General features: G+C 63.3%; 2 protein-coding genes across 3 annotated transcripts in view; one reads left to right on the top strand and one right to left on the bottom strand.

Moving 5' to 3' along the window:
- Positions 1-260: 260 nt before the first annotated feature.
- Positions 261-974, bottom strand: BHLHA9 (basic helix-loop-helix family member a9). Its single transcript, XM_066563774.1, has one exon. It carries the CDS (start codon positions 972-974, stop codon positions 261-263), a length of 714 nt encoding a protein of 237 aa, XP_066419871.1.
- Positions 975-13,821: 12,847 nt separating this feature from the next.
- The window catches only part of ABR (ABR activator of RhoGEF and GTPase), a 28,787-nt gene continuing 17,401 nt past the window's right edge, over positions 13,822-25,207 (top strand). Inside the window, exons 1-6 of one of the 2 annotated variants that reach the window (XM_066563705.1) lie at positions 13,822-13,953; positions 18,318-18,502; positions 22,867-22,971; positions 23,441-23,626; positions 24,015-24,122; positions 24,716-24,776. In XM_066563705.1, coding sequence (XP_066419802.1) covers positions 13,893-13,953; positions 18,318-18,502; positions 22,867-22,971; positions 23,441-23,626; positions 24,015-24,122; positions 24,716-24,776 — 706 coding nt within the window. In that variant the 5' untranslated portion in view covers positions 13,822-13,892. Of the gene's footprint in view, positions 13,954-18,317; positions 18,503-21,071; positions 21,196-22,866; positions 22,972-23,440; positions 23,627-24,014; positions 24,123-24,715; positions 24,777-25,207 lie in introns of those variants that run through there. The other variant, XM_066563706.1, reaches the window with a different exon arrangement.

Raw genomic sequence — 25,207 nt, forward strand, 5'->3', positions numbered from 1 at the left:
GAGGGAATAAATAACAGCGGCGATCAGCAGCAGTGAGACCCCGCGACAAGGAACACGGAGCCGGCACTTCCAGAGGAATTCCCGCCTTCCCGCAGACGGGAGGCACGCAGCAGGGTCCTGTACCGCGTGTCGGGGGCTCTCGGAGCCCGCCAGCACCGCAGCTGAGCTGCGCGTCCAGCAGCGCTTCCCTCCCTCACCCTGCGGTCCCTCCGGCTCTCCCCATGTGTCCCTCGGCTCCGTTACCTTCCCGGCCCTGCAGGTCAGTGCGAGGGGAGGCACCGCTGCTGTCCCCAGCCCTGGCAGTAGCCCGGCTGCCAGGGGACAGCCCCGGCCAGGGGCTCTTGCGGGCTGCCCGTGAATCGCTGCTGGCCGGGGTGCGGGATCCCGCCGGAGCCACAGGCGCGATTCTCCTTGGGGCTCTCGTGGTGATGGAGCTGCCGCTGAGGGGAAAACGCCGCGCTGAGAGGGGACGGAGGGCACCGTGCCCCGGCAGGAACGGGCTCCCAGGGCAGCTGGGGGCGGCTGCCCCTCAGCCCCGGCTCCTGCGCAGGGAGCCCGGCCCAGGCGCGGCACTCGGGGTGGGCGCAGGGCCAGCAGCACCCGGCGCCGCGCAGGGACAGCGACAGAGCCGCGATCCGGTTGATGGCTCGCCGGAGCGTTGCGATTTTAGAGAGCCTTTTGCCGCCGAGGTCGTGCTTGAGGGCCAGCCGCAGGGCGTTGAAGGCTTGGTTGTAGTCCAGAATCCTCTTACGCTCCCTGACGTTGGCAGCCATCCTCCTGGCCTTGGAGCGCACCGGCCTGCTCCTCTTCCTCACCTTCGCCCCGTCCGTGTCCCCCGGGCTGGCGTCTGCTCCCCTGCCTTGGGACACCCACAAACTCTGCCTGTAGCACGCCTGGGGTGCGTCCCTAGCGTCCAGCTCCTCCTCGGAGCTGTCGGGCTCCGGCCGCCCTTTCCCCACGGCTGCTCCGGCCATGGCAGCGGCGAGGGGCAGCGGGAGAGGCGCTGCTGCGGTCCTGCCTCCTGAGGGGTGTGGGTGACACTCCTGCAGGGACAGGAATCCGCCTCTAAAAACCTTCAGCGGGGCTCGTCACGTGTCCGCCCCGACCCTCCTCACCTGCCGCAGGTGAGGCACAGGGACAGAGCCCTGCCTGCCCCCTGCTCTGAGCGTGAGGCACCAGCGCTGGGCTGCCCAGGTGGGATGCTGCAGGCCCCCGGGGGAAGCACCTCCACCAAGCACACACTGCTTCAGTGTCTGCTGAGAATTTGGGCACTGCAGGAGTTCCCCCGTGCTGCTCTGCCCTCTCCTTTGCTGGCCAGAGGTGGCTCACCCTGCCACAGGTCATGCCAGGGCTCTCCGCGGTGCTGTGAGGCAGAGAGAGCCCTGTGGGGCATCACCAGCCTGGCTCTTCCTTCCCCCTGCTCACGGGTCCTGAGCACCTCTGTTATTTCTCAGCTAAGGGGAAGTGAAGCACGAAATGGTGCCATTGCTGAGGAAAGCAGCAAGTCTTGTGCTTGGTGCAGAAAACACAGTCCTGGTGAGCTGAGAGCAGCCGTGGGGACAGGGGGAGGTGGGTCCTGAGCAGGAGCAGAGGAGCTCTGAGGTGGGTCCTGAGCAGGAGCAGACCCCCGCAGGAATGCGCAGGGCTTGGCACGCCTCTGCCCTGCGGAGCAGGAAGCAGGAATGTGGCAGGGGGGATCAGGGCAGGTGATAAAAGAGCCAAAGTGCTGCCTGCCTCCGGAGCCTTCCGGTCCCTTCCCAGCAGCCTGGGGGCAGAGCTGTCTGGGCCGGCGCTCCCGGGCCTGCCCGGCACTTAACTTGGGGAGGACGGTGCTGAAAGCAGCTCCTTGTTTCCTGCATCCCGAGCCGGTGGGATGAGGGGCTGGCCAGGTGCAGTAGGTCTGGAGGCCATGGGCAGGGCCAGGTCCCCAACCCCTGAGCAGTGGGGGACAGCCACGTGTGTTTGCACATCATCTCATTAGCGAGCAGTTGCTAAATGCCTTCCTGTGCCAGGGGTAATGTTTTGAAAAATGGCCCAGAAGTGCTTCTGACAAATTGTTGGGGTTGTCTGGTGCAAAAGCAGAGCCCTGGGAGAACGTGCCCCTCCCTCCTTGATCCATCCCTTGCTATCTGATCATCCCAGCTCATGTTTGATCAATAACCACAGTTAGTGGGGGGTTATTTGTCTATTGCCCCTCTCCTCTCCTGGCTCTTTGAAGCTGGAGCTAATTTAGGTGCCTCTGCTCCAGGAACCCAATAAATCAGGAGCCAGGGCCTCGGGGACAGGGGAGGATGAGGCAGCAGGACGTCAAAGGCAGGTGAAGCTTGCAAATATCTTCGAGCACTCACCTGTGCTCACTATAACCCCCTTGTTGTCCCCAGCATCACTCTCACCTCCCAGTCTCTCTGCCAGGCATGGAGGCTCCCCAATCACTGATTTACCCAGTGAGCTCAGCTTGGGAGCCAGGGGGTGTTTGGAACGTTTCAGTGCCAGCAGGACATGGATGTCAGACCCACCTAGAGACGTGCCTGTCTAAGACCCAGCTGAGCAGGACAGATCCCTGCCATGGGGATGTTTTGGCTGGTGTTGGAGCTCAGGAGGGGCAGTCCAGAGCAGACACAGAGCTGGCTGAGCTGGGCACAAAGCCAGTCCCAGCTGGGTGGTGCCGGGGCAGGGGCAGCAGTCCCAAAGCTGTCCCCATCCCACCCACAGCCCCTGGGAGCTCCTTGGGAAGCACTGCCAGGGCTTCTGGGTCTCTGGGCAGCCTTGGCTGTAGGGATGCAGCCCCAGCTCTCAGAAGAGGCAAGGCCAGACCATAAATCACAGAGTGTCTGATGCCACCTGTAATTAGCACATCCCTGGGCCATCCCCACCTCGTCCTGGGCGCTTCCGACCCAGGTGCCCATTACAGGCTGGGAGGTCAGCGGGAACGCCCACCCAGCCCGGCTCCCCCAGCCCCTGCTGATTTATCACCGTGTGCTGGAGAGATTTATGGGCTGAGATGGGGAGCAGAAACGTGTTGTGAGGCTCTGCTGGGCCCGTCTGCCTGACAGACGATGAAAGAGCAGTAATTATCTGTCGCCACACATAGATCAGGCCATTCATGGCCATCCCCAGCCTCCAGGAAGGGGTTTGGCCCTCGGGCACTCCCCACCTCCCAGCTGTGTCACTCTGGACTGGAGCACTGCTGAGTGCTGGGCACCTGCCCGATGTCACAGCTCTCATGGGTCCCTCATCCATGAGAGCTGTGTTTGGGGTGTGCACCCCTGACACTGCTGCTGAGCCTCAGCTCCTGCAGGGAGCCCTGGACTGGCTGCCACATCCATCCAGCAGCCCCAAACTGCTGATGCTTCCATGTGGGAGCTGCTGGAGCCATCTGGGAGCTCACTGGAGGTCAAACCCTGATGGGCTGGGGGGGCTGCCCAGCTCCTGGCACTGTCCCACCACCATCCACCCTCCTTGGGAAGGCTGCACCAGGGGGAATGGATGTGCCAGAGCAAGGCAGGGGAGGGATGAGAGGCGGGACAGGCAGGGAGGTGCCCGTTCCTGGAGGCGGCTCTTGCGACACTGCCCGCGGGCAGATAAATAGGGTGCTTTGTTCCTGCTGGGGCACGGCCAGGTGGCACACGAGACACGGGCTGGTGACTCATCCATGCCCAGGCAGCCACACTGCAGGGCACAGGAGGAGGCAGGGACGGGCACTGGGAGGCCTGGAGGCGCCTGTGGGTGAGATCCCTGCTCCAGCAGGAGGGAACAGCCCTGCCCTGGCACAGGTCAGAAAGCCACATCCTGTGGGGCAGGAGTGAGCCATGGGCACGTGCTCAAACACAGCACATGCGGCAGGCAGTGGGCAAAAGGCTCACCCGGGCCTTCACAGAATCCCAAAGTTATTCCAGGTAGAAAAGCCCCCCTAACCGAATCCAAATGTTAACCCAGCACTGCCTTGTTACCATTAAACCACTAAATGCCACATCCTTGTTTTTTGAACATTTCCATCACTTTCCTGAGCAGCCTGTTCCAAAGTCTGACCATCCACTTTTCCTAATATCCAATTTAAGTCTTGAGGTCATTTTCTCTTGTCCTGTCCCTTGTTCCTTGGGAGTAGAGACAAACCCTCACCAGGTTTCACACTCCTTTCAGGGAGTTGGAGGCCTTGTTGCCCACCACAGGAGCCTGTGCCTGCTGCTCCATGTGCCAGGAATGGCTCATCCATCCTGAGACCAGCAGGCCTGGCAGAGTTTCACTGGCCAGAGGATGAGGATGGGACACACAGAGCTCTGCAGTGAAGGCCAGGGCACGTGGAAGGCAGCTGTGGAAGGCACAGGAGCAACTCCATGTCACAGGAACCTTTAAGGCTCAGCCGTTCCAGGCTCGGGGATCTCCTGGAGCACGTGGGATGCATTCTGGCGTTAATTATCACCTTGTTACTGCCCTGAGCTGCCGGCAACGGGCACTCCCTTACCTACATCCCCGTGCCCGCAGCTCGTCGGGGAGACCCGGAGGGGGTACTAGGAGTCTGTGAGCTGCAGGAGCGCAGCACCCGCGCCCCGCTGCTGTCTCCGTCCCGTCCCGTCCCGTCCCCTCCGCCGCTCCCCGCCCGCTCCCGCCGGAGCCGGGGCCGAGCCGGGGGGCGGTGGCAGCGCTGCCCCCGCCCCGGCGGGGCCGAGCCGAGCCGAGGCGGGGCGGGCCGGGGGCGGGCACCGACGTCAGGCCCCGCGGCGGCGGCGGCGGCTTCGGGGGGCGGAAGGCGGCGGTACCGGGGGCGGGCGGGTAGGTGGGTAGGGGGAAGCCCGGCTCCAGGGCGGGGGATGGCGGCGGGCGAGGCGGCCCGGGCGGACTTCGCTCGGCACTGGCAGGCGCAGTTCCCGGGGGAGCCGGCGCCCCGCATGGAGCTGGGCTCGGTGCGGGCCATGGAGCGGGAGCTGGAGCGCTGCCGCCGCCACCTGCGCCGCCTGCAGCGGGCGCTGGCCGAGGAGCGCTTCAAGGTGGGGTACCTGGAGGCGGCGCTGGCCCGGGCCCCGCCGCCGCCCGCCGCCCCCCGGCCCGCGGGCAGCTCCCCGGAGGGCGGCAGCGCCGGCAGCTCGGACGCGGAGGACGCTTCCTCGGCAGGTGGGTGAGGGGGAGCCGTCCCCACCCCGCGCCCCCGGGGACCAGGGTGTCCCCAGGGTGTCCCCAGCCGGCCCCGCCGCACGCTCAAGGGCGAATGTGCGCGGCCGAGGGCATCCCCGGTGCTGCGCTCCTCCCGTGCCGTGCCGTGCCAGGGTAAAGGCAATCCCGAGCCCCTGTGCCATCCGTGCCACCCGGCTGGTGCGGCCCGTGCTGTGACTCGGCACAGGAGCCCCCGCGTGTCCCCAGCACGCAGCCAGAAGCACCCCATGCCGAAACGTAGTAGAGGATGCCCAAAGTCCTTCTGCCATCCCCATGGAACGGCTAATGACAGCCCTTGTGCAGCCCCTGACCAACCAGTAAGGTCACCCCAAGCCTCTGCTCCTCCCTGTCCCACTCCCAGGGACATCCCGTGCCAAGGCCCCGTCCTTGGGTGGGCGAGGAGGGAGGGTGGCTGGCCAGTCCCCTGCAGCTGGCTCTGGCCAGTCCCCTGCAGCTCTCGCTGATGGCCCAGTGGCCCACGAGCCACCTCTGGGGCCGGGACATTGCACAGGAGTCATTTCCTGGCTCATGGGAACACCTCTGCTCAGGTGACACCCTGTGACCTCCTGCGGGAAAATCCTGGAGGCTCTAAAGCAGAAGCATGCCGGGGTGGTGACATGTCCCGGGGCGTTTTTCTAGGTGGATTGAGGACAATGATGTTTCGCAAGTGCCTGGCTGCGTGGTGGCACTGGAGGCACAGCCAGCTCGCGCTGTCAGCCGTCACACTGTCCTACTTCCAGCGGCCTGGAAGTTGTTATTGCATCAGCATTAAACCCGGTTCAAACACAGTCCTGGCAGCTAGGGAATGTCACTTTTAATGCTGCTAATTCCACAGCTGACTTGAGTTAATTTTGCTCTTGCTCGATTGTTTGGGGTGGTGGTTTCCCCCTGAGGCCGTATCGTGCTGGTTCAAGATTGCCTGGAGAGCAAGTGCTCTGATGTCAAATTATGCTTAATATTTAGTTCATTTATATTTATTGCATTAGTCTGCAGTGCTGGAGGAAGTTTCCACTTCACCTTCCTGAGCTGCCTGGAGCTGAAATGTCCAAAGTATGTGGCTGCTCTCGGTGTTGTCACCGTGCTGTGCCAGGCTGCACGTGTGAGTGTTTGTCCTGCTCTCCAGTCGGCCGTGGGAGCCTGTGCCCAGGAACAAGGACCTTGGGAATGCTGCCTCCAAAGGGCTGCTCCAAGCCCCTCTCCAGCTCCCAGCAGCAGGCATGGGCTGTGGTTCTTGGAGAGCTGCTCTGTGGCTGAAGTGGCTCGAGTTCATCAGAGCGACCAAGCACAGATCTTTGATTTACACTCAGACCTGTGTTTTGTTTATGTCTGGGTTATGCTCCTGGATGTTTCCAAAGCCAGGATGGTGCAAGGCTGCTCTCAGGTTGGTGGGTGACATTAAAGGGGGTTTCCTGAAGGACAGCACAAGCCCCTGAGAGTCCTGGCTTCACAACTTGGAGGGGTCCAGCCCTTTCCAGTCTTTTGGCAAGACTTTGAAGTCCAAGGTTGCATCAGTTGTGGTTGAATGTGGCCTCTTCCTCCTCCCCTAAATGGATCTTCCTCAGGGTCAGCAGCTCCAGCACTCATCAGAGGAGGAAGCATCCCCCTGCCCCGTGACAGGGCTGGGCTCAGCCCTCCCCAGCCTTGTCCCCAGCCTGTCCTGAGCCTTTCCCAGGCATCAGCATTTTCTTTGTTGGGCGTTATAAGGGCCCCTGTGTGCTCTGCCTGGGCTAACATTTAAGAGCAGGATTTGAGAGTGCAGTAGAGGTGTGCAGTCATTGCCTGGATCCCCCTTTCATGGACAGTTGGTTAACCCCGTGCTCCTGTTGTTTTCTTCTCACTTCTCTATGTTCCAGATGCAATTGAAAATTCATGATTGTGGTGTTGTTTGCTTTTCCTGACAGCACTCTGGTGGTGTGTAACCTGGTTAGTGCTGCTCTGCCTGGGTGCCTCAGTATTTTAATGTGAATTTCAGAGTTTGGTGCTGCAGTGGCTGTGGCTGAATGCAGTCAGTCCCCAGCTGTATCAACCTTGGGAAGCACCCTCTGGACAGCAAGTGAAGGAGTGTTGAATATCATCTTTATGGGAATTACCAGGGAAACACAGTGTTTTCCTTTAAGTAGCTTGTGACTAATCTGATTTAAAGGGAGGAAATCTGCAAGATGCCCGTCTGGGGCTATCGCACCAGAGCGGCGCGTGTGACAGCCAGATACACCATCCTGGCATCTGAGATAACGCCTGTGCCAGCTCTCCTGGGACCAACAAAATCTGAGCCTCAGCGAGCAGATGGCTCAGAATGAAGCGTGGAAAGGGCTGAAATTCCCCTCATCTTGGCCATCGCCTGTCCCTGTGGCTGAGCACACAGCTGGCCTCGCAGCTGAGCGTGCGCGGAGCCGGGGTGCAGCGGGCTCAGGCTGGCTGCTGCTTCCATCTCCTGTTTGCCACGGAGGGATGGAGGGCTGTGGGTTGGTGGCAGCCTGGAGAGGGTGAGCTGAGCAGGAGGAGGTGCTCGTGGCCGAGAGGAGGATGGGGTGATGCTCGGTGGAGATGCTGCGTGCCCGCAGCCAGGTAGCGCAGAGGTGGAAGCGACTCGGTGCTGGGTTTCCTCGCTTTGTCCTTGGGAAGCAGAGAAAGAGGCTGGCTTTGCCATGGAGCTGAAGCTCCTCTGGAAGGCTGTGGGGATTGGGAGCCCCTGAGCTGCCCTGTGCAGTGCCCTACACGCCACAAATATGAGCTGTAGGGTGGGGAGCGTTGGCATAGCTGGAATAGTCCGTGACGGCGTGAGCTGGTGGATCTGGTTACAGCAGGATGCTGAGGCTGTGAGATGTGCTGTAAGTGAATCCCCAGCCCTCTGTTTAGCTGGAATTACAGTTTCTCTCAAGGAGAGATTCTGGAGTCACGTGGCCTCTTCTCCTCACTCTGCTGCACTGCCTTCACTGGTACCTTGGGAAGGGGAAGGGAGCTGCCAGCAGCAGCAGGTCCTGCCTTGGAGGGTGGTGAGCACAGAAGAGGGAAAGGGACCCTGGAGCATCTGGAGTTCCTGTGGCATTGGCCACCTCACCCCTGCATGCCCAGCTGGGGGCTGGATTGGCATGGGTGTCATGCTGGGGGCTCCTGACATGATTTGAGTAAAGTCAGGGCTTGTTCTTGTCACTCCATCCCTGCTTGTGCTGCTGCTGCTGCTGTGAAGGTGGCACCTCTGTCTGTCCCAGAAAAAACCCCTGCAGCTGTGGAGGTGATGGGGCAGCTCTGTCCTGCTGTCCCAAGCTGCACTTAGACCCTGCTTTTTCCTCATCCTTTTCTTGGAATATTCTGCAGAAGCAGAATGGAAAATAGTGAGCAAAGTCCAGAGCTTGTCCTGGTGCATCTCCTTCTGCCTGGGGCAGGTCATGGTGTGCAGGAGGGGAAGGAATGGTGATTCCACAGCCCCAGGAAGATGAAATGTTGCATGGTCTGTGCATCCACCTCCCCTCCTTTAGCAGCTGGATGCGATCTTGGCATCAAATCAGGGAGGTGCAGTGGGTGCAGTTGTGTCTCCCCAAGAGCCCATCTACCACCTCTGTGTCCTTGTGTTTAGTTTCCAAATTTTTACTTTGTTATATTCCCTTGTTGTTAGAAAGGGCTTGTTTGGCTCTGAAGAGGCTGGAAGTTCCTCCTCTGGCCAGGGCAGGCCAGGCAGAGTCTCAGTGTTTAATTTTAGCTGTTCAGGCAAGGACAAAACCACAGAGAGAGTGTGTGTGTGTGTGTGTGTGTGTGTGTGCGTGCCTGCTGGGGACCTTTGAACTGTCTCCATCTGCTCTGGGGCCCGGCAGCATTTGGGGAGGTGATTTCTCTCCACAAACCCCCCTGGTGGCATTGTGACAGCAGCCCCTGAGTGACGGCAGGCTGAGAGTGATGCTGCCTGAGCTGGGGACTGCAGGGTTAACTCTGGAACAGGTTGTCACTGTTAAAGAAGATCATCAATAAATGTAAAGTTTATGAGGCTGAAAAGCCTTTGAGTAGAAGAGTTGCAGTTTAAAGCTGTAAGTGGGAGCAGCAAGTGCTGCTTGGGCAAATAGTGAAGGGCTTGTAAAGGAGCTGCAAGAGCAAAGGGGAGATCTGTGATCAGCTCTGCCTGTGGGCACCATCATGGCAGCAGCAGCTGCATCTTCTGGCTGGGGGAGCAGCCCTTCCAGGTGCCAGGGCCCTGCAGAGAAGCAGGAAGGGTGCACAGAGGGTTGGGGATCCCTGTCTGTCTCACTGGTGCTCCCCTGGCATGGCAGTGGTTCTCTCATCAGCACAGAGATGCCAACATCCCCCCTGGAGGAGCTGGGTCTGGATGCATCCCTGTGTTCTGCCAGCTGGGCACAGCCCCACTGGCTGGGTTTTGGCCCCCAGAATTTGGGGCAGAGCCCTGAGCTCCCCAGCTTGGCAGCATTCAGGGCTGGGCGGTGGGGCTGGGGATGGAGTTTGCCCTTCAGTGCCAGCGGTGCCACGGGCTGTGCCCACCATGGGGATGAGCACTTTGGCATGGAGGAGGCCCCAGGCTCACAGGGGCTGGCTGTGGGTGATCAGCAGCCCCAGGTAGAAGCAATGGCAGCAGCAGGGCAGGCAAGACATCCTCATTAGGTGGCTGGATAGAGCCAGAAGTGCCCTGCGGGGCCTGCATACATTTGCATTGTAAGGCCATTGAAATCTGGTTGGGGTTTGTTTTCTTTCTGTTTCCCTGGGAAGACACTTCTGTGCATGGAGGCTCTTTGTTCCTCGGGTTCCTCCTCCCCTCCTGCCCACACTTGGGATCCCAGTGGATGCTCTGCTCTGTCTTCTGCTGGGTGCTGTCTGCTGTGGCAGTGATCACGGGGAGAAGCTTTGCTCTGTGCTGCCAGGGAATTCATATTTCCCCGGGTTAGAGAGAGGAGCCTGGGCTGGCCAGGGCAGCTCACTCAGTGTCCATCCACCCCAGAAAGTGGCACCTGAACCCCCTTGGTTCATAGCATTGCTGGATTTTCCTCCCACTGAGGTCACCGGGAGCAGTGGCCGGGAGCCAGCCCGAGGGAACACAGGGAACTCACCCCATCCCCAAGGGACACCTTGGAGCAGGCTTGGCCTTCCCACCCCAAATGGCTTGGTCAGTGTTTGCTAAGCAGGATAACTGCTGTGTGTGGATCAGGAGCAGCGGCACCTCTTGGCTCCCTTGGCTGTAGCTGGATCAGCCTGGCCAGCCTAAGCAGAATCCCAGAGAACTCCTGCAGATCTGCCCCCAGATAAATCCCAGCTGTAAAGTTCAGGGATTGTTTGGAGATCTGGCAGATAGGGAGACCTTTGTGCTGGGACGGGGCTATCTGCCATGGACAGTTTTTGTTCCATAGGTGATTTTTGTTCCGAGGCTGTGAACCAACACCTCCTCTTCCTCCTCCACAGCTCCTGTGCTGGGGGGCAGACCTGGCCCAGCCAGCTCAGCACCAGGGCTGGGGGGAGAGGAGCAGCTGGGGGCTGTGGCAGACACAGCCACAGCTGCCTCCCTCTCAGTGCAATAGCTGGCCCAGGCCTTCACCTGGAGGAAAAGGTTTTTTCTGACCAGTCACAACCTTTCATTCCTTCTCCATCTGGGTATTCTGAGAGGCTGGGTCAGTGCTGCTGTAGCTGTGTCTCTGCCCTCCTCCCCATGCTTGCTTGGCCCTGGCACTCTGCCGGGCACTGCCCTGAGGCCAGGATGCTCCAGGTGACCTCCCTGTTCCCCAGGCACCTCTCAGCTGTGCCCCAGTGAGCACAGACCTCAGGGTTTCAATTCCACTGGGAACTGATACAGGAAGAGGAGTTCAGTGCTGGACTGAGGGCCCACTGTGCTCCTTGGCAGGGAGGCTGGAAACATTTTCATTTATTCCTCTCTGCAGCCTCTGGCAAGGGGAGAGCAGCTGCTCTGCACCAGCGAGGGTGAGCCTGGACCTGCTGAGGGCCCAGCAGAGCAGGCACTGGAGGAGCTGGGGGAGCCAGGCTGTGCTCTGGCATCTCCCACCTCAGCCCCAGGCTCTGCAGCTGGAGAGCCTGCCTGTGTTCCTGCCATGGCTTCAGCACACAGAGATTTTCCCTGTCCCAAACCAAAGCACTCTGGCTGCTCTTGCAGTCCTTAACTTCTTTAGCCACTTGCATGGTGCTCCCCAACCTCAGTCTCCCGTTTTGCTCTTCCTGTGGGCAAACACTCCCAGTGCTGGAGGTACAGGTGGCTCTGGGGCTGCTCTCTGGGTGCCCAGCAGCCCTGGGTGCCCAGCAGCAGCCCTTGCCCAACTCTGGGCAAGCCCTGGGGCTCCTGCAGCTCCCGTGGCTGTGACTGGAGGACTCTTGCACAAGAGCCCAGAAATAGCGAGGCGTGGGCAGGCGGGCAGGGGCTGGGCAGATGCCAGGCAGACAGCCAGACACCAGGCAGGCTGTGCAGGGCTGGCTGCTGCTGGGGAGGGATGCTGGAGCTCAGCTTCTCCCAGCTCTTGCCGCAGGGATGCTCCCAGCTGGAGCTGGGGGCGGTGGCGGGGGTTGAGAACATGGCAGCATCTCCTCAGCCAGGACTGGGCTCTGTCACCCAGGGCTGGGGGTTGAGAACATGGTTGGCAGCATCTCCTCAGCCAGGACTGGGCTCTGTCACCCAGGGCTGATGGGTGCCAGGCTGGGGTGGGTGCTCCCCCCCCCCAACCACAGGGAGAGGAGGGAGGTTCAGCTGCTTTGCAGGTTTTGAGGTTTTTTTTGTTGTTGTTTTTGCAGAGGTGAAAAGAATATGGAAACCAAAGTAAAAATACCCCCCAGGAGTTTGGTGGGGCTGGTGGGTGTGGGCTGTGCAACCTGCCTGGCTCAGTGGTGCAGCACAGGGTGGCCCTGCCTTGGCCTTCCCAGGACACTCACCCGGCTGTGGGGAACTTGCCTGCCTGGTCCTCCTGGCCGTGGCACTGCCAGGACCTGCTGTGTGGTGCCAGGCTGGGGGTGGCCAGCCTGGGGAGGGCTCCAGGAGCTCTGGCAGCTCATCCAAGTGCTCAGCTCATGGTCTGCGTTGGATAAAGAAGCAGATGTGCAAAGGGGGCATGGAGAGGCTGGGCGGGAGTGGCCAGGAAATGTGTCTGGCTGAGGGAGAAATGTGGAAAAGCCCCTCCCTGCCTGTATGCAGGGAGCTGTGCATGGAAAACCAGCTGCCCCCACGGCTCTGCAGCCATGGTGCTGAGGATGAGCAGCTGCATCTTGTGCTGGTGCTGCTGCAGGGCTCCCCAGGGCACCAGCGGACTGTGGTTTCCTGCCATGAACAAGGTTGATGCTCTGAGCTGAACCACCACCACCTTCCTGGCTGAGCCTCGGGCTCTGGGGGTGCAGGGGTGGGTGTGGGGTTTGCTGGGGAGTGTGCAGGAAACTCTCCATCCATTAAGGGGCAAAGTGAGGACAGGTTCAGCTTGAGCCGAAGCAGGAGTTGGTGGGGGATGGACAGCAAAGGCTGTCACATGGTGGCCACCCTTGGGCACTGCCTGTGCCGATGTCTTGGGGACAAGGGGAGTCTCAGCTCCCCAGAGCACCTGGGATGGGGCAGGGGAAGGCAAATGGCAGCTGTAGGGCTGCACCCTGACTCACAGCCCGTGGGTGCAGCAGGCTCTGGCTGTCCTTGCCAGGCCAGGGCTGGATGCAGCCCCCAGGCGGGCAGGGCTGTGCTGGGGGCAGCAGTGGCTCCTCATCCTGGATGCCAGGTGCCAATGGCTCTCTGTGCTCCAGCCATGCTGAACCGCAGCTCTGCCATTGCTGTGCTCCCCCAAAATGCTGCACCGAGCCTGTCATGGACATCCCTGGCAGTGACAATCAGGTGGTGGCAGTGCAGGGTCCCCTCAGGTCTCCCCTCCGCGTCTCAGCACTTCACACTCCGCCTTCCCCGTGTGCCCGGCAGAGCATTGTCCCTCCTGCCGGCTCCACCTGGCAGCGGGGCCGCTCCCGGTCCGTGCCGACCGCGGGCAGGACAGGCCGGGGATTGTGCCCGGGGACGGTGCCCGGGGATGGTGCCCGCCCTGCCGGGCACAGCCTGAACCAGGGCACTCTTTGCACTTGAACGCTTGGCTGGCGCCCTGACATATTGGGGTTGATGACTCTGGCACTTCGTATTTTCCTTTGGCTCCTTTGCGGCCGGGGAGGGCGGTTTAACCCCTGCCTGCCCGCGTCCTGCTCTGCCAGCCCCAGCTGTGTGGGGCAGGGCTGCTCCCGGCTCCTGCAGGCCCTGGCTCCCAGAACCAGGGGGAGCAGGGCTGGGAAGAGCAGGGCTGGGAAGAGACTGTGTCCTTCAGCCTCAGGTATTTGAGGGGCTTGGGTGGTTTTGCTGTGAATTTGGCCCAGCATCCCCAGGTCACAGCAAGGAGGTGAGACTGTGCTGGAAGGGGTGATGGAGCCAACTCCCCCTTTCCCGCCCGCTCTCCTTGGGGTGCCCACGCTGCTGTGCCACCACCATCCCCTCCTCATCCTCATCTTCCTCCCCCTCCTCGCCGGTCCCCAGACCCCTGCGGAGGGTCGGCGTGGCTGCTGCGTGCGGGGGGACGCCGAGCTCGGCTCCCCCCGGCGAGGCAGGGGCGGGAGGCGGGACGCGCTGCCATTGCCAGGCGGCACCTCCTTCCCTGGGCACCCTTGGCAGGAGCGCGGCCGTGTGCCCGTGTCCGGCTCTGCCATCAGCCCCCGCCCGGGCCCGCGGCCCCCGCCTCCCGCCCGCCGCCTTTGTTGTGCGATGCGAGCGGGCTGAGCGCCGGCACAGCGCTGGGAGCATGGAGCCGCTGAGCCACCGCGGCCTGCCTCGCCTCTCCTGGATCGACACCCTCTACAGCAGTACGTGCCCTGGGCTGCCGGGGGGGCGCGGGGGGCCGGGGCTGCCTGGCCCCTACCTGTTGTGTAACGCTGCGGCGCGCTGGGCAGGGATGCTGCGCTGTCCCGGGCGGAGCCGAGCCCGGCCAGGGGCTGCCGGTGCTGCCAGGGGGTTGTGCTCCCCTCCGGGAGCATCCCGCATGTCCTGGTGGCTCTGTCCGGGCTCTGTCCGGCGTCCCCCAGGCTCTGGGGTCTGCATGAGCAGGGTGGGTGGCGGTGGTCCGAGCTCGGGGGGTCGCTGAGGCTGGAGCAGGTCATTCCCCGCAGCCGGCACTGCCCGCGGGGGTTTTGGGGATGGGGATGGTTTTTGGCCGCAGGTCCCATCGCTGTCCCTGCGCGGCGGTGGGAGGGCGCCTCTCCCTCCCTGCATCCCTGCCTCCCTCAGCCGTGATGCTCGCAGCGAGCTCCAGGCGCGGTGCCGGTGCTGTGGCAACGCGGTGTCGGTACCGGGGGCTGGCAGCCGGCGGGGCCGGGGGCGTCCTGCAGCAGCCTGGGGGTGCGAACCCCCCCCATCCGACCCCAGGGACGGGCGGCAGGGAGGAGGGAGCCCCGGGGCCGGTGCTGCTCTCATGGCAGATCCAGGGGACGAGGGGCTCGGTCACAGGGTCCCCGTGGTTATTTTGGAGCTGCGGGGGCATCCCGGGGTGGGGTTTGGGGTTTGGGGCGCAGCGTTGGGCTCGGAGCCTGGTGCTGGTAGGGCAGCGGGGTTTGGCTGGGTGCGTGGGAAGGTGGGATGCTCCAGAGCATGCTCCATGCATGCATCTGGCATCTGCCATGCCCTGGAGGCAGCACGGGCCGCCAAGGGGCACGGTGGGCAGGGCTGAGCCCCCGCCCCAGGTTTTCCAGCCCGAAGCCTCTGATGTCCACAGCCAGAGGCCACATCCAGCAGGGACAGGGGCTGGGGTGGCTGTGCAGGGGTTTGGGCTGGAGCCTAGGGGCCACATCCAGCCCCAGCCTCTGCACCCTCCTTCCCATGGCTCTGCCATCCCAAATCCTGCTCCTGCTGCCCTCCCCAAGGTGTGGGGGAGGCTGCTTGGCCATGCCCATGTTTTGGGGGATGCAGGGCAGGATCCAGCCATCATCATCACACTAGGCAAGGCAGTGGTGGTGTGGAGGAGATGCTGTTATGTTGAGCCACCCTTTAGCAGAGGCCCACGGAGCAGGTCTGAGGCCAGCTCACACATCTGTGTTGTCATGGTGAATTTTCACCCAGGCACAGGCAAACCGTGGCGTTCCCCCAAAATCTCACAGGCTCTCTGTGGATGTTGGGCTTTTCTTGGAAGTGGGGTGGAATGGGTGAGCACTGGGCTGTGCCCACACGCTGACAGGGTGTCGGGGAACAGCACGTGTCCATCTGGAAGTGCCACCCTGGGCTGCTGTGGCTGTGCTCTGTCCAGGCTGGGCAGGAGCAGCTGCTGCCCTTGGCTGAGCTCCCTCACGGGGGCCATCGTGCTGCCAATAGCCTGGGCCAGCCTGGGGAGATGTCGCAGAGCAAAAACATTTTCCTGGGGAAAATAATCCCTCATGGGGATGTGTTCCTGGCCCTGTCACCCTGCTGGGGCCGTGTGCCAGCTCACAGGGCCTCTGCCCTGATGGGTGCCAGCATCCCTTGGTGCAGCATGAGCTTGGGTCCAGCTCAGGGCCCTGGGGCTGTCTGTGGGCTTGGGGCCACGAGGCTGTTTCAGATCAGGGTGTCCTTGTCCCCCAGAGTGGCTCCCCTGGGCCAGGCTTCCTCCCTGCCCTCCGTCTCCATGCCTGGGGTGCAGCAGGAGGATTTCCACTGCTGCTAAAAATCAGGAGCAAAAATAGCTCTGGGTTTTGGCACGGGCACAGAACAGGCTGCAGGGGCAATGCAGCTGTGGGGGAGGAGGGAGGGAGATGCTGGGTTTGGGCTGCCTGGGTGGCACAAGCACCCCACAGGCAGGGAGACACAGGGGACAACCTCTCTGTGTCCCCTTGCCCATCAGTGTCTCCCTTGCTTGTCCTGGCTGCTTGGTGGTGCTTGGTCCCCTCCCTGTAGCAGCTTCTGGGCTTGCTGGGGAGGTTCCTGTGCCCAGGCTCCCCAGGTGAGGCCCCTCAAATTCTGCACAGCCTCGGGTGGCACAGCTGGAGCTGTGGGTACGTGGTTCTGTCCTGGGGCCAGCTCAGGGTCCCTCTCAGTGTGTGCTTGTTGGGCACTGCCTGTAGATCTCATGCCCAGCTCTGGTCTGGGGCTGGGGTGTAGATCCAGGTACTACCAACAGAGCCAGGTCACTCCTGCATCCCTGCAGCCCCTTCCCTCTCCATGCCACCTCCTTCCCTGCACTGCTGCAGGTGTCACCTCCCAGGGTCCCCAGCTGCCTCATTAACGCTCTGTTCCTCATTACTTGGATGCTGATGAGCCCCACCTGGGTTGCCAGCACTGCCACAGTGACAGTGCCACTCTGGGTGTCCCTGTGGTGGATCCTGGAGCTGCAGACCTTGGCTGTGGTGGAGGGAAGGCAATGGCACCTGATGGTGATCATCAGCTTTGGCGCCTCTCTGCTGCCTTGGCTCCCCCTTAGAAAAGGAGCTTGGGGGAGAGTTTGGGTTTCTGTGGGGCATTCCCAGCCTGGGGACAGTCCCTGGTTGAGGGCAGCTCTGTGGGGTGGTGTCCTGGGGAGTGGCCACCATGGGAGACACCAGTGCTCATGAGCCCTGTGCTGCTGTGCTCCTGGATGGTGCTGGAAGCATCACAGCTGAGATCTGTCCAGGACAGGAGAGACCATGGACAGCCCACCATGAGGAGGCAGAGCAGCTTAGAGCCAGGGATCCTTTTTTCCTGGAAGCTGAGGACCAGGGGGGTGCAATCCAGTCAGCTCCTGGGTTGAAGGTGGGCTGTGGTGGCCCACTGAGGGATTGTCATCAGCTAATTGCTGAAGAAGTAAGGCCTGAGAGGGGCTGCGGTGTCCTGGCAGAGATGGGGTGCATCTGGCCCATGTCACAGCTCTCCTCCAACCCCTCTCAGGTGCACGATGGGACTCCCCATCCATCCCTCCCCACTGGCACTGGCAGGGCTCCTGGCCTGAGCACACTTTGCAGCGCTCTTTGATTTAAAGATTTATCCCCTTTCCCTAGGAAGCAGGATGTAAGATTAATGTGCTGGATGGTGTTGGTGGGAGCCAGGGGAGTCCTTGTCCAGGATGGCCAGGGCCCTGGGGACATGGAGTGGCAGTGGTGTGGGGTTTGGTCTGGGGTGGCTGCTGTGACCCCAGTGCACCCCGTTGTGGCCAGGTTATCAGCTGGGCTCTTAGCTGGGGTCTCCCCAGTGTCTGTGCCCAGGAAGCCTGTGGGGATGTGGCTTCCAGGGATCCATGGGGCTGCTGGATGGGAGGGCAGCAAGGGGGCGGTGTTGGATGAGCCCCCTCCCTCTTTGGGAGCTGCCGAGGGGCTCCTGGCCGCTGCCTTGGGGTGAGGGGTGCTGGGTGCACCCCACGGCCGCCCCTGCAGCAGCCGGGCTCCCTTCCCCCTCCCCTTTGTCGGCATCTCGGGGCTGCTGCAGCCTCTTCCCGCCGCCACCGAGCCGCTGCCGTTCCCATGGTGACCGGTTCGGATGTGCCCCGGGCCCCGCTGCGCCCCAGGGCCCCTCTGCAGACCCCCCCCGCCTCCCCGCTGGGGCTCTGTCTCCCCCAAATTCCTTCCCCTGGGCTTGGGTGACGGGGGACTGTGGGGCAGCGTGGGGCACCCAGAAATGGGTGCTGTTCTGGCGGGGGGGGGGGGCTCATCCTGCGCTGGGAATGAGCCCCCCTCTGTCCCCCATCGGGGAGGGAATGCCCAATTCACCCCGCGGGGGTGGCACTGCCCCCCGAGCTGGGCATCCTGGCATTTCCAGCTCCGAGGAGTGTGGGCACGGGCAAGCGAGGAGGACGGCGGCCGTGGCTGCCAGCCCAGCTCGTCTGTCCCCGGGGATGGCACAGGGATGATGGCACAGGGATGATGGCTCAGGGATGGTGGCTGGCGGGCAGGCAGGGCACAGCCACTTGCATGGGGCTGCAGCGTCTGGCAGAGCAGCTGTCCCTGCGCAGACGAGGCCGTCGGGCCTCTCGGTTCCGTGAATTATTCAAATATAGGGAAGTGTGTCGAGCAGAGGATGCCTGCGGGGCCGGGGATGCTCGCTGTGATCTGTGATGTCTTCTTGCCTGCTTGGCTGAGCAGGCAGCGGGGCCGCCCTGGGCTGGCCCTGAGTGGCCCTGGGACGCGGGGTCAGCTGCCCGCGGGTCAGCACAGGCTGGCCTGGGTGGCCTCGGTGCCACACGGTGTCCCCGAGCCGCGCCTGGATGCTCACGGCCACCCCTCTCTCACCCCGGCAGACTTCAACTATGGCGCGGACGAGTACGACGCCGAGGGCAACGAGGAGCCCAAGGCGCTGCCAGAGGGCTCGGAAACCATGCCCTACATCGATGAGTCGCCCACCATGTCCCCCCAGCTCAGCGCCCGCGGCCAGGACAGCGGGGACGGTGTGTCACCCACGCCCACCGATGGCCTCGGCACAGGGGTAGGTGCTGGGCGGGGGGGTCTCGGTGCCAGCGGTGTTTGTGGTGCTCTGCAGCTGCTCTGACCTGGCAGCCCAATTTCTGCCGGCTGTGGCAGTCTGGGCTCCAAGGAGTGGCAGTTCAGGGGGTGCCATGCCCGTGGGACACGCCGGTCCCTGTCCCGCCGTGACGGAGCCGGGATGGGATGGGCTGGCCGGGGAGAGGGTCCCGGGTCGGGAGCGCTGGAAGCGGGGAGTGCCGGGTCCCCAGCCCCGGGAGCCCTTGGGGACCGGGCACAGCGGCTCCGCCGGGCTGCCGGCTCCATCTAGTGGCACTCGGGGACCAGGCGCCAGCAGGGCTGGGGACACAAGGTGCCCCCCCTCGCTGTGCTCAATTTCGATGTAACCCCTGCTGTTCGCAGCGCATCCTCGGGAAGCGCTCTGGTTTTCCAAAAGAGGAGGAATGCCCGGAGAGCTGCGGGGCGGGATCCAAAGGGAAAAAAGTGGGGTTTTTTTCCAGAATGAAAGTTTCCATGAAGCCCGGGAGCAGTGGGGTCCAGGCAGGCCCCTCGGGGTTGGTGCGGGGAGCAGCCGCACGGCCCCGGGCTGGGGGATCCCCCGGCGCTGCCGCTGCCCGCGCTGGGAAAAGTGAAGTTTTATTTTTGTCATGGAAAGAGTTAAGCTCCTGACCCGGATGCTGAGGCAGAAGAGGGAGAGGTGTGGCTTCCTCCCCAGGGTCGCCCTGCGCAGCATCGCCGTCTCAGCACCCAGCGCCCCTGGGGAGGGAGAGCAGGGTGCTGCCCTCTGCCACCGCCTCCCGGGGCTGTCTCTGAACCGCTCGGGCTCCCTGACCCCCAGCAGAGCCCCTCACCCCAGTCCTGGCACTTGGTGCTGGGCTCTGAGCCCCAGGCCAGCAGGGACAGCAGAGGGAGGGTGGCTCTGGGGGACAGAGCTGGGGGGAGATGCTGGCACAGGGGTGTCCCTGAGGGCTGGTGGGGCACCCTGGGTCTGGGCACAGGCAAGGACATTGACTTGGTTGTGACAAACAGGATTGGGAAGTGTTGGAGCCCGGTGCCAGCTCTGCCTCCCTCTCTTTATCTGGAGCTGCTTGTGCTGGGGCTTGGCAGAGCTCCCTCCAATACCAGCACAGTGTGTCCAGCCCTGCGAGGGGCACAGGCTTGTGCTTGTGTGGCACAGGGTGCCAGGTTCAGCCCATTGCTCTCCTGCAGTGAGGCAGGACTGGTGGCACTGCCTTTGTGAGGGCTGGTTTGGGGAGGTTTCTGGTGGGGCATCTCGTCTTGCAGGCTCTTGGGGCAGCTGTAACCACGTCTGGAGCCTGTGACTGCTGCGTGCAGACACATCTTAACCCTCCCCATCCCCCCGTGGGATGTGGTCGTGGTATGGACTTGGTGTCCCAGCCCCTGCTTGGGTGCTGCTGGGTTTGGCACTGTGGGCAGCATTCCCCTGGACAGGGACCATTCCCCACTCTGGGGACCTGGCCATGCTGGGCAGGGTTGTGCTGCAAAGGCTGAGCTGTGGCATGGATACAGGGCTGGACACAGGCTCTGGAAAGTCCCTGTGTCCCCACATCTCACAGCAGGAGTTTGTTGCAGGCTCAGATGGGTGCAGGGAGAAGAGATGGCTCCTGTGGGCAGAGCGCATGCAGCCACTGGTTCCCCTTTTGCTTCTGAGGAGCCAGGGGGGGAAATTGCTGAAGCAGCTCTTGCATTAGTGTCCCCTCCTCCAGCCTGCTCTTGCCTTGCCTGCCAAGGCCCTCAGTGTCCCTCACAAGCGTCACAGCAGTGCTGCTGTCCCCATGTCCCGCTGCCCCGGGGCTCAGCGCTGAGGTGCCAGCCGGTGTGGCAGGTCCGTGTGAACACAGCCGGCTCGGCTCGGTGACACTGCCCCAAGTCCCCTCTGGGGCACGGAGAGCTCTGGTCCCTTCTGGGGGTGCACTGGGGCACGGAGAGCTCTGGTCCCTTCTGGGGGTGCACAGCCGGGTCCCCATGTGGCACCCGGTGATGCTGCTGCCCTCCAAGCTCACTTCTCGCTGGCGGCAATCCCCACGGTCCGGCTGTGCCTTCCCACGGGACACGGGGGTCCAGAGGGCTACAACAGAGGGGATGCTCTCCCACTGCCGGGGGGGCTGGCAGGGATCCCCTCCCCGCGGCTCTTGCCGGACCCACCTTGGGGGCGGGCGGGCGGCGGCGGCGGAGCGGCCCCACCTCCGTAGCCGGGAGAGCATTTCCTGTAGGAGCGCAGGGCGGAGCGGCGGGGCCGGCTGGGGCTGGGGCTGGGGCAGCGGCCCCTGCAGCGCCCGCGGCCCCGGGGCCGAGCGGAGCCGGCCGGGAGCGGGGCTGGCCCTGCGCTCGCAGCGCTGCCGAGCCCGGAGCCGCGCCGGGAGCGCCCGGGCCGGCGGGGACTGGACGGGGAGGCCGGAGCTGGGTCAGGCTGGAGCAGCACCGGGGATCCCATAATGGCTCCTTTCATCCCGCACTGGTGGCCGGCGTCCAGAGCTGAGTCAGGCTGGGACAGCCCGGCCGCCTGAGCGCCTTGCCTGGAGCCTTGTGGGGTCCCCTGTGCGCCCCGCTGCCCGGCCGGCCATGGAGGAGGAAGAGGAGGCCATAGGGTACCTGGATAAAGTGCTGGAGGATGAAGATGACTCTGAGCCAGGAACCCCCACCAGCCCCGTGTCTCCATTTTCGGCCGGCGACAAGGTGGGCAGCGGGGGGACCCTGCCCCCCGTGCTGGGCGGTGGGTGTGGGGACAAGGGGCATCTGGCTGGTGCTGGCGATGCCCGGGTGTTGGAACGGCCCCTGGGCGATGCGGTGGGTGCTGGCGGGGGGCAGAGCTGGGAGCGGCGGGAGCATCACTGCGGCCCCAGCACTCCCCCAGGACTGCCTGTGCCAGGGCACGGGGCACGGCTGTGCCAGGCTCCAGGTGCGGGGGGCTCAGAGTGGGGTGACCACCCAGCTGTCCTTGCAGGGGGGAGCAGAGCCACACGTGCTGCGGGGTGGGAGCGGAGGGGCTCAGCAGAGCCGGCACCGGATGCTCAGGAAGGGGCTGGTTTTACACTCTGACCGCTGCTCGGCTATTGGCCGATTCCCACACTCGGCCACCAGAAACCCCTAAACAGTCCCAAAACAGAGCTGGGGGGTGGACCAGGGGAGACCCCTGTGCTGGCAGGTGCAGCTCAGCATCCCTCTCATGCCCACCCTGCCAGGGTGCCTGGGTGCTCCAGCCCTCGGAGGGCTCTGGCCCTGCTCTTCCTGGGGTCTCCTGCATGGGGCAGCCACAAGGCCCTGAGTGAGAGTCACTGCTCTGGGTCACAGGAGTTGACATTGTCCCCGTGGGGTGCGTGGGCCCCGAGCGTGGGTGGGCCCCTTATCTGCTGAGCTCCTGCGCAGGGCCCAGGCTGGGGAAGCAGGAAGAGCCCGTGACTAATCTGTGGCAAAGAGCCCACGAGCTCCTAGTGAATAAAAGTGGCCCCCCCGTTCACCCTCCTGCTGCTCTGTCACCGTGGCCCAGCCTCAGTGGGGCAGCCTGGCAGGGTGGACACTCTGTTGTCACAGCAGCCCCCAGGGCTGGCTGGTGGGCACTGGAGTGGGGCAGAGAGATGCTGATCCTCAGCCATGCCCACCTTGGGGCTGTGCCACCTCCCCTGGCACAACAGCCAGGGCTGGCATGGGCAGAGGTGAGACACGACCAATGTCCCCCCCCCAAACCATCCTGAATGGCCTAGAGTGACGCCCCCATGGCTCTGCTTGGCCCCTGTCTGGGTGGCAAAGCCTGGCCCTCAAGTTTTTAAGAGGAAAGGCATGACCAAGGATGGTCCAGGTGCTGGGGTGTCCATGCCTGGGCACTGGCAGAGCCTTGCTGAGGGTCTCAGAGCCCCCCCAGCCCAGCCATCTCCCTGCCGTGAGGGTCACACCACAGGAACATCAGTGCTGCAGCAGACCTGGGTGCCACTGGGCAGTGCTTGCTGGGGTGGCACATCCCTAGGGAAACGTCAGCCGAGGGAAAGGGTGGTGCCACCTCACGTGGGAGCCCATCCAGCGCCAAGCATGATTTCACTGGGCGTCTCTGGACTCTGCCCTGGGAGAGTCCTGCCATGCTGTACGCCATCCTGGAGCGCTGCCAGCGGCACCGGGCTCGTGGCCAGCCCGGAGCAGGGAGGGGACAGCAGCCAGCACAGCTCGTGGCTTTCCCAGCTGGCTCCAGACGGGCTCTGCTGCCCACTGGCGCATGCCCACGCCTTACCACAGAGCTCCCCCGACACTGGCAGGGATTTGTGCCCACGTGGGGATGCCAAGAATGGGCTGGTGGGATGAGGGGTCTCCTCCTGTGCCACTTGCTGGCTCAGCCAGGCTCCTTGCTGTGTTCTGCAGGGCGACCGGGATGCTGGCAAAGGCCTGGAGATGCGGAAGTTGGTGCTCTCCGGTTTCCTGGCCAGTGAGGAGATCTACATCAACCAGCTGGAGGCCCTCTTGTTGGTGAGCACAGCCCCTCCAGGGATGGATGGATGGATGGATGGATGGATGGATGGATGGATGGATGGATGGAATCATTTCTTCCTGGGTGGCTTCCCCCAGCCACATCAGCCTGAGTGGGAGCAAAGCTCCAGGAGCCACACCAGGGTCAGCTTTGCTCTTCCTGGGGTCTACCCCTGGGTTCTGTCTACCCCCATCTCACCTCCCCTGCTGCCCATGTCCCTTTTGGGGACATATTTGTGGCCTTGTTTCCTCCTGTGGACTTGCTGACCTTCATGGCGAGACGCTGTTGCGCAACACGGGGTCACCGCCGCTGCGGGGAAGTCCGAGGATGCACGAGCCCGGAGTGCCCCTGGTCCAGCTGCCAGCCTTGGTCCATCTGTCCTGGGCAGCCCTCGCTGCCAGCTCAGATCCTCCTCATCCCCAGTGTTCTCCTCTTAGCCCTCATCTCAAACTCTCCCTCCTTTGGCAGCCCATGAAGCCACTGAAGGCCACGGCCACCACGTCGCAGCCTGTCCTCACCCTCCAGCAGATCGAGACCATTTTCTACAAGATCCAGGATATCTATGAGATCCACAAGGAGTTCTACGACAGCCTGTGCCCGAAGGTGCAGCAGTGGGACAGCAATGTCACCATGGGTCACCTCTTCCAGAAGCTGGTATGCACCTTCCCTGGGTCTTGCTCCACTTGGAAGAGGAGAAGGGCTGGAGTTGTGATGAGTTTGGAGTCGTGATGCCCTCAGGGGCTGTTCCCATGGATGCCATGACCGTGCTGGGGAGAGGAGGAGAGGCCAGGTTGAAGGGCTGTAGCTTCAGCTTCTGCTGGCCAGGCACTTGTTATCTCTCTGCTGGATTTTGGAGCTTTATGGAAGCACAGGCTGGGCAGGAGCTCCACCATCCTGCCCTGAGCAGGAGCCAAGCTGGCTGAGTGTCCTGCCAGGAGGGGACAGCTCTGGGCAGTGTCACCTCAAGGGCTGCCTGACCCCTTGGGTGCTGTGGGGGGCTTCAGCACCCTGCTGGTGCCTGGCTAACCCCCACTCCCCACAGGCCAGCCAGCTGGGGGTCTACAAGGCCTTTGTGGATAACTACAAAATCGCTTTGGAGACGGCAGAGAAGTGCAGCCAGAGCAACTACCAGTTCCAGAAGATCTCAGAGGTAAGCTGGGATGGGGCTGTGCCAGTGGGGCAGGGCTGTGCCCAGGCTGTCCCTGCACAGGGCAGAGAACACTGTCCTCGAGGCTGAGCTGACCCTGTCTGCCCCGTGGAGATGCTCTCCCTGCCCTGGGGACTTGCAGGGACTGCCCCAAGGGCTGGGCCACTGGGGCTCTGCTGGAGGGCTGTGCTCTTTTGGGCATTGCAGGAGCTTGTCCCCACCTTGTGCAAGCTCAGGTTGGGCTCAGCCTGTGCTGTCACCAGTGCTGGGCACCTGTGGCTTATCTCCTGCTGCCTGGAGCTCCGTGCCTGGATCCCCTCCAGAAACTGGGACCTCCATGGCTACAACCTGGGCTCCCTGCTCCTGTTCAGCTCGGTGGCATCAGCACCATGTCCAAGCTGCTGGGCACAGCCAGAGCTGCTCCCAGCCAGGCAGGAACCCACTCTCCTTCACCCAGCACTCGTGTGTGGCCTCCAGCACGGCCAGGCTGGGGCCAGGGGGTGCAGGAAGGGTTGGGGGGACCCCATGACCTTGAGCCACGACCTTCCCCCCACCTCAGCCCCCCGGGCTGTGCTGATGGGCCTTTCCCTCCCTAGGAGCTGAAGGTGAAGGGCCCCAAGGACTCCAAGGAGAGCCACACGTCTGTCACCATGGAGGGTACGGCGGGCATGGGGAGAGGGACGCGGGGAGGGGGATGCGGGGAGGGGGTCGCATCCTTTTGTGTGCGCGGGTGAATTTCCGAGCCCTTTGTGTGCCTGGAGCCGGCGGGGAGGGGAGGAGGGGGTCACAGGCGGCTCTTTGGGATGCGGGGGGCGTGCGGCAGCCCCCCAGCCCCTGCCCAGCGCTCCTCCCCGTGCGGAGCGGCCGGAGCGCTGCCGCAGCCGGGCTGAGCTGCTGCGATGGCTGCGCGGGGCCGGGGCTGCCATGGAAATCCTCCTCATTGTCCGGCTCTGCTGCAACTGCACCTACGGTGAGGCGAGGGGGGCGGCTCCGCTTTTGGGGTCCGGCAGGGAGCGGTGCCGCGGGGTCTGTGCCGCCGGGGGGGTGGAGGCTGCGGTCGTGCTCTGCAGGGTGAAGTTGGGAGCATC

The sequence above is a fragment of the Molothrus aeneus genome, chromosome 20 (genome assembly GCF_037042795.1).
Source record: "Molothrus aeneus isolate 106 chromosome 20, BPBGC_Maene_1.0, whole genome shotgun sequence".
NCBI lineage: Eukaryota > Metazoa > Chordata > Aves > Passeriformes > Icteridae > Molothrus > Molothrus aeneus.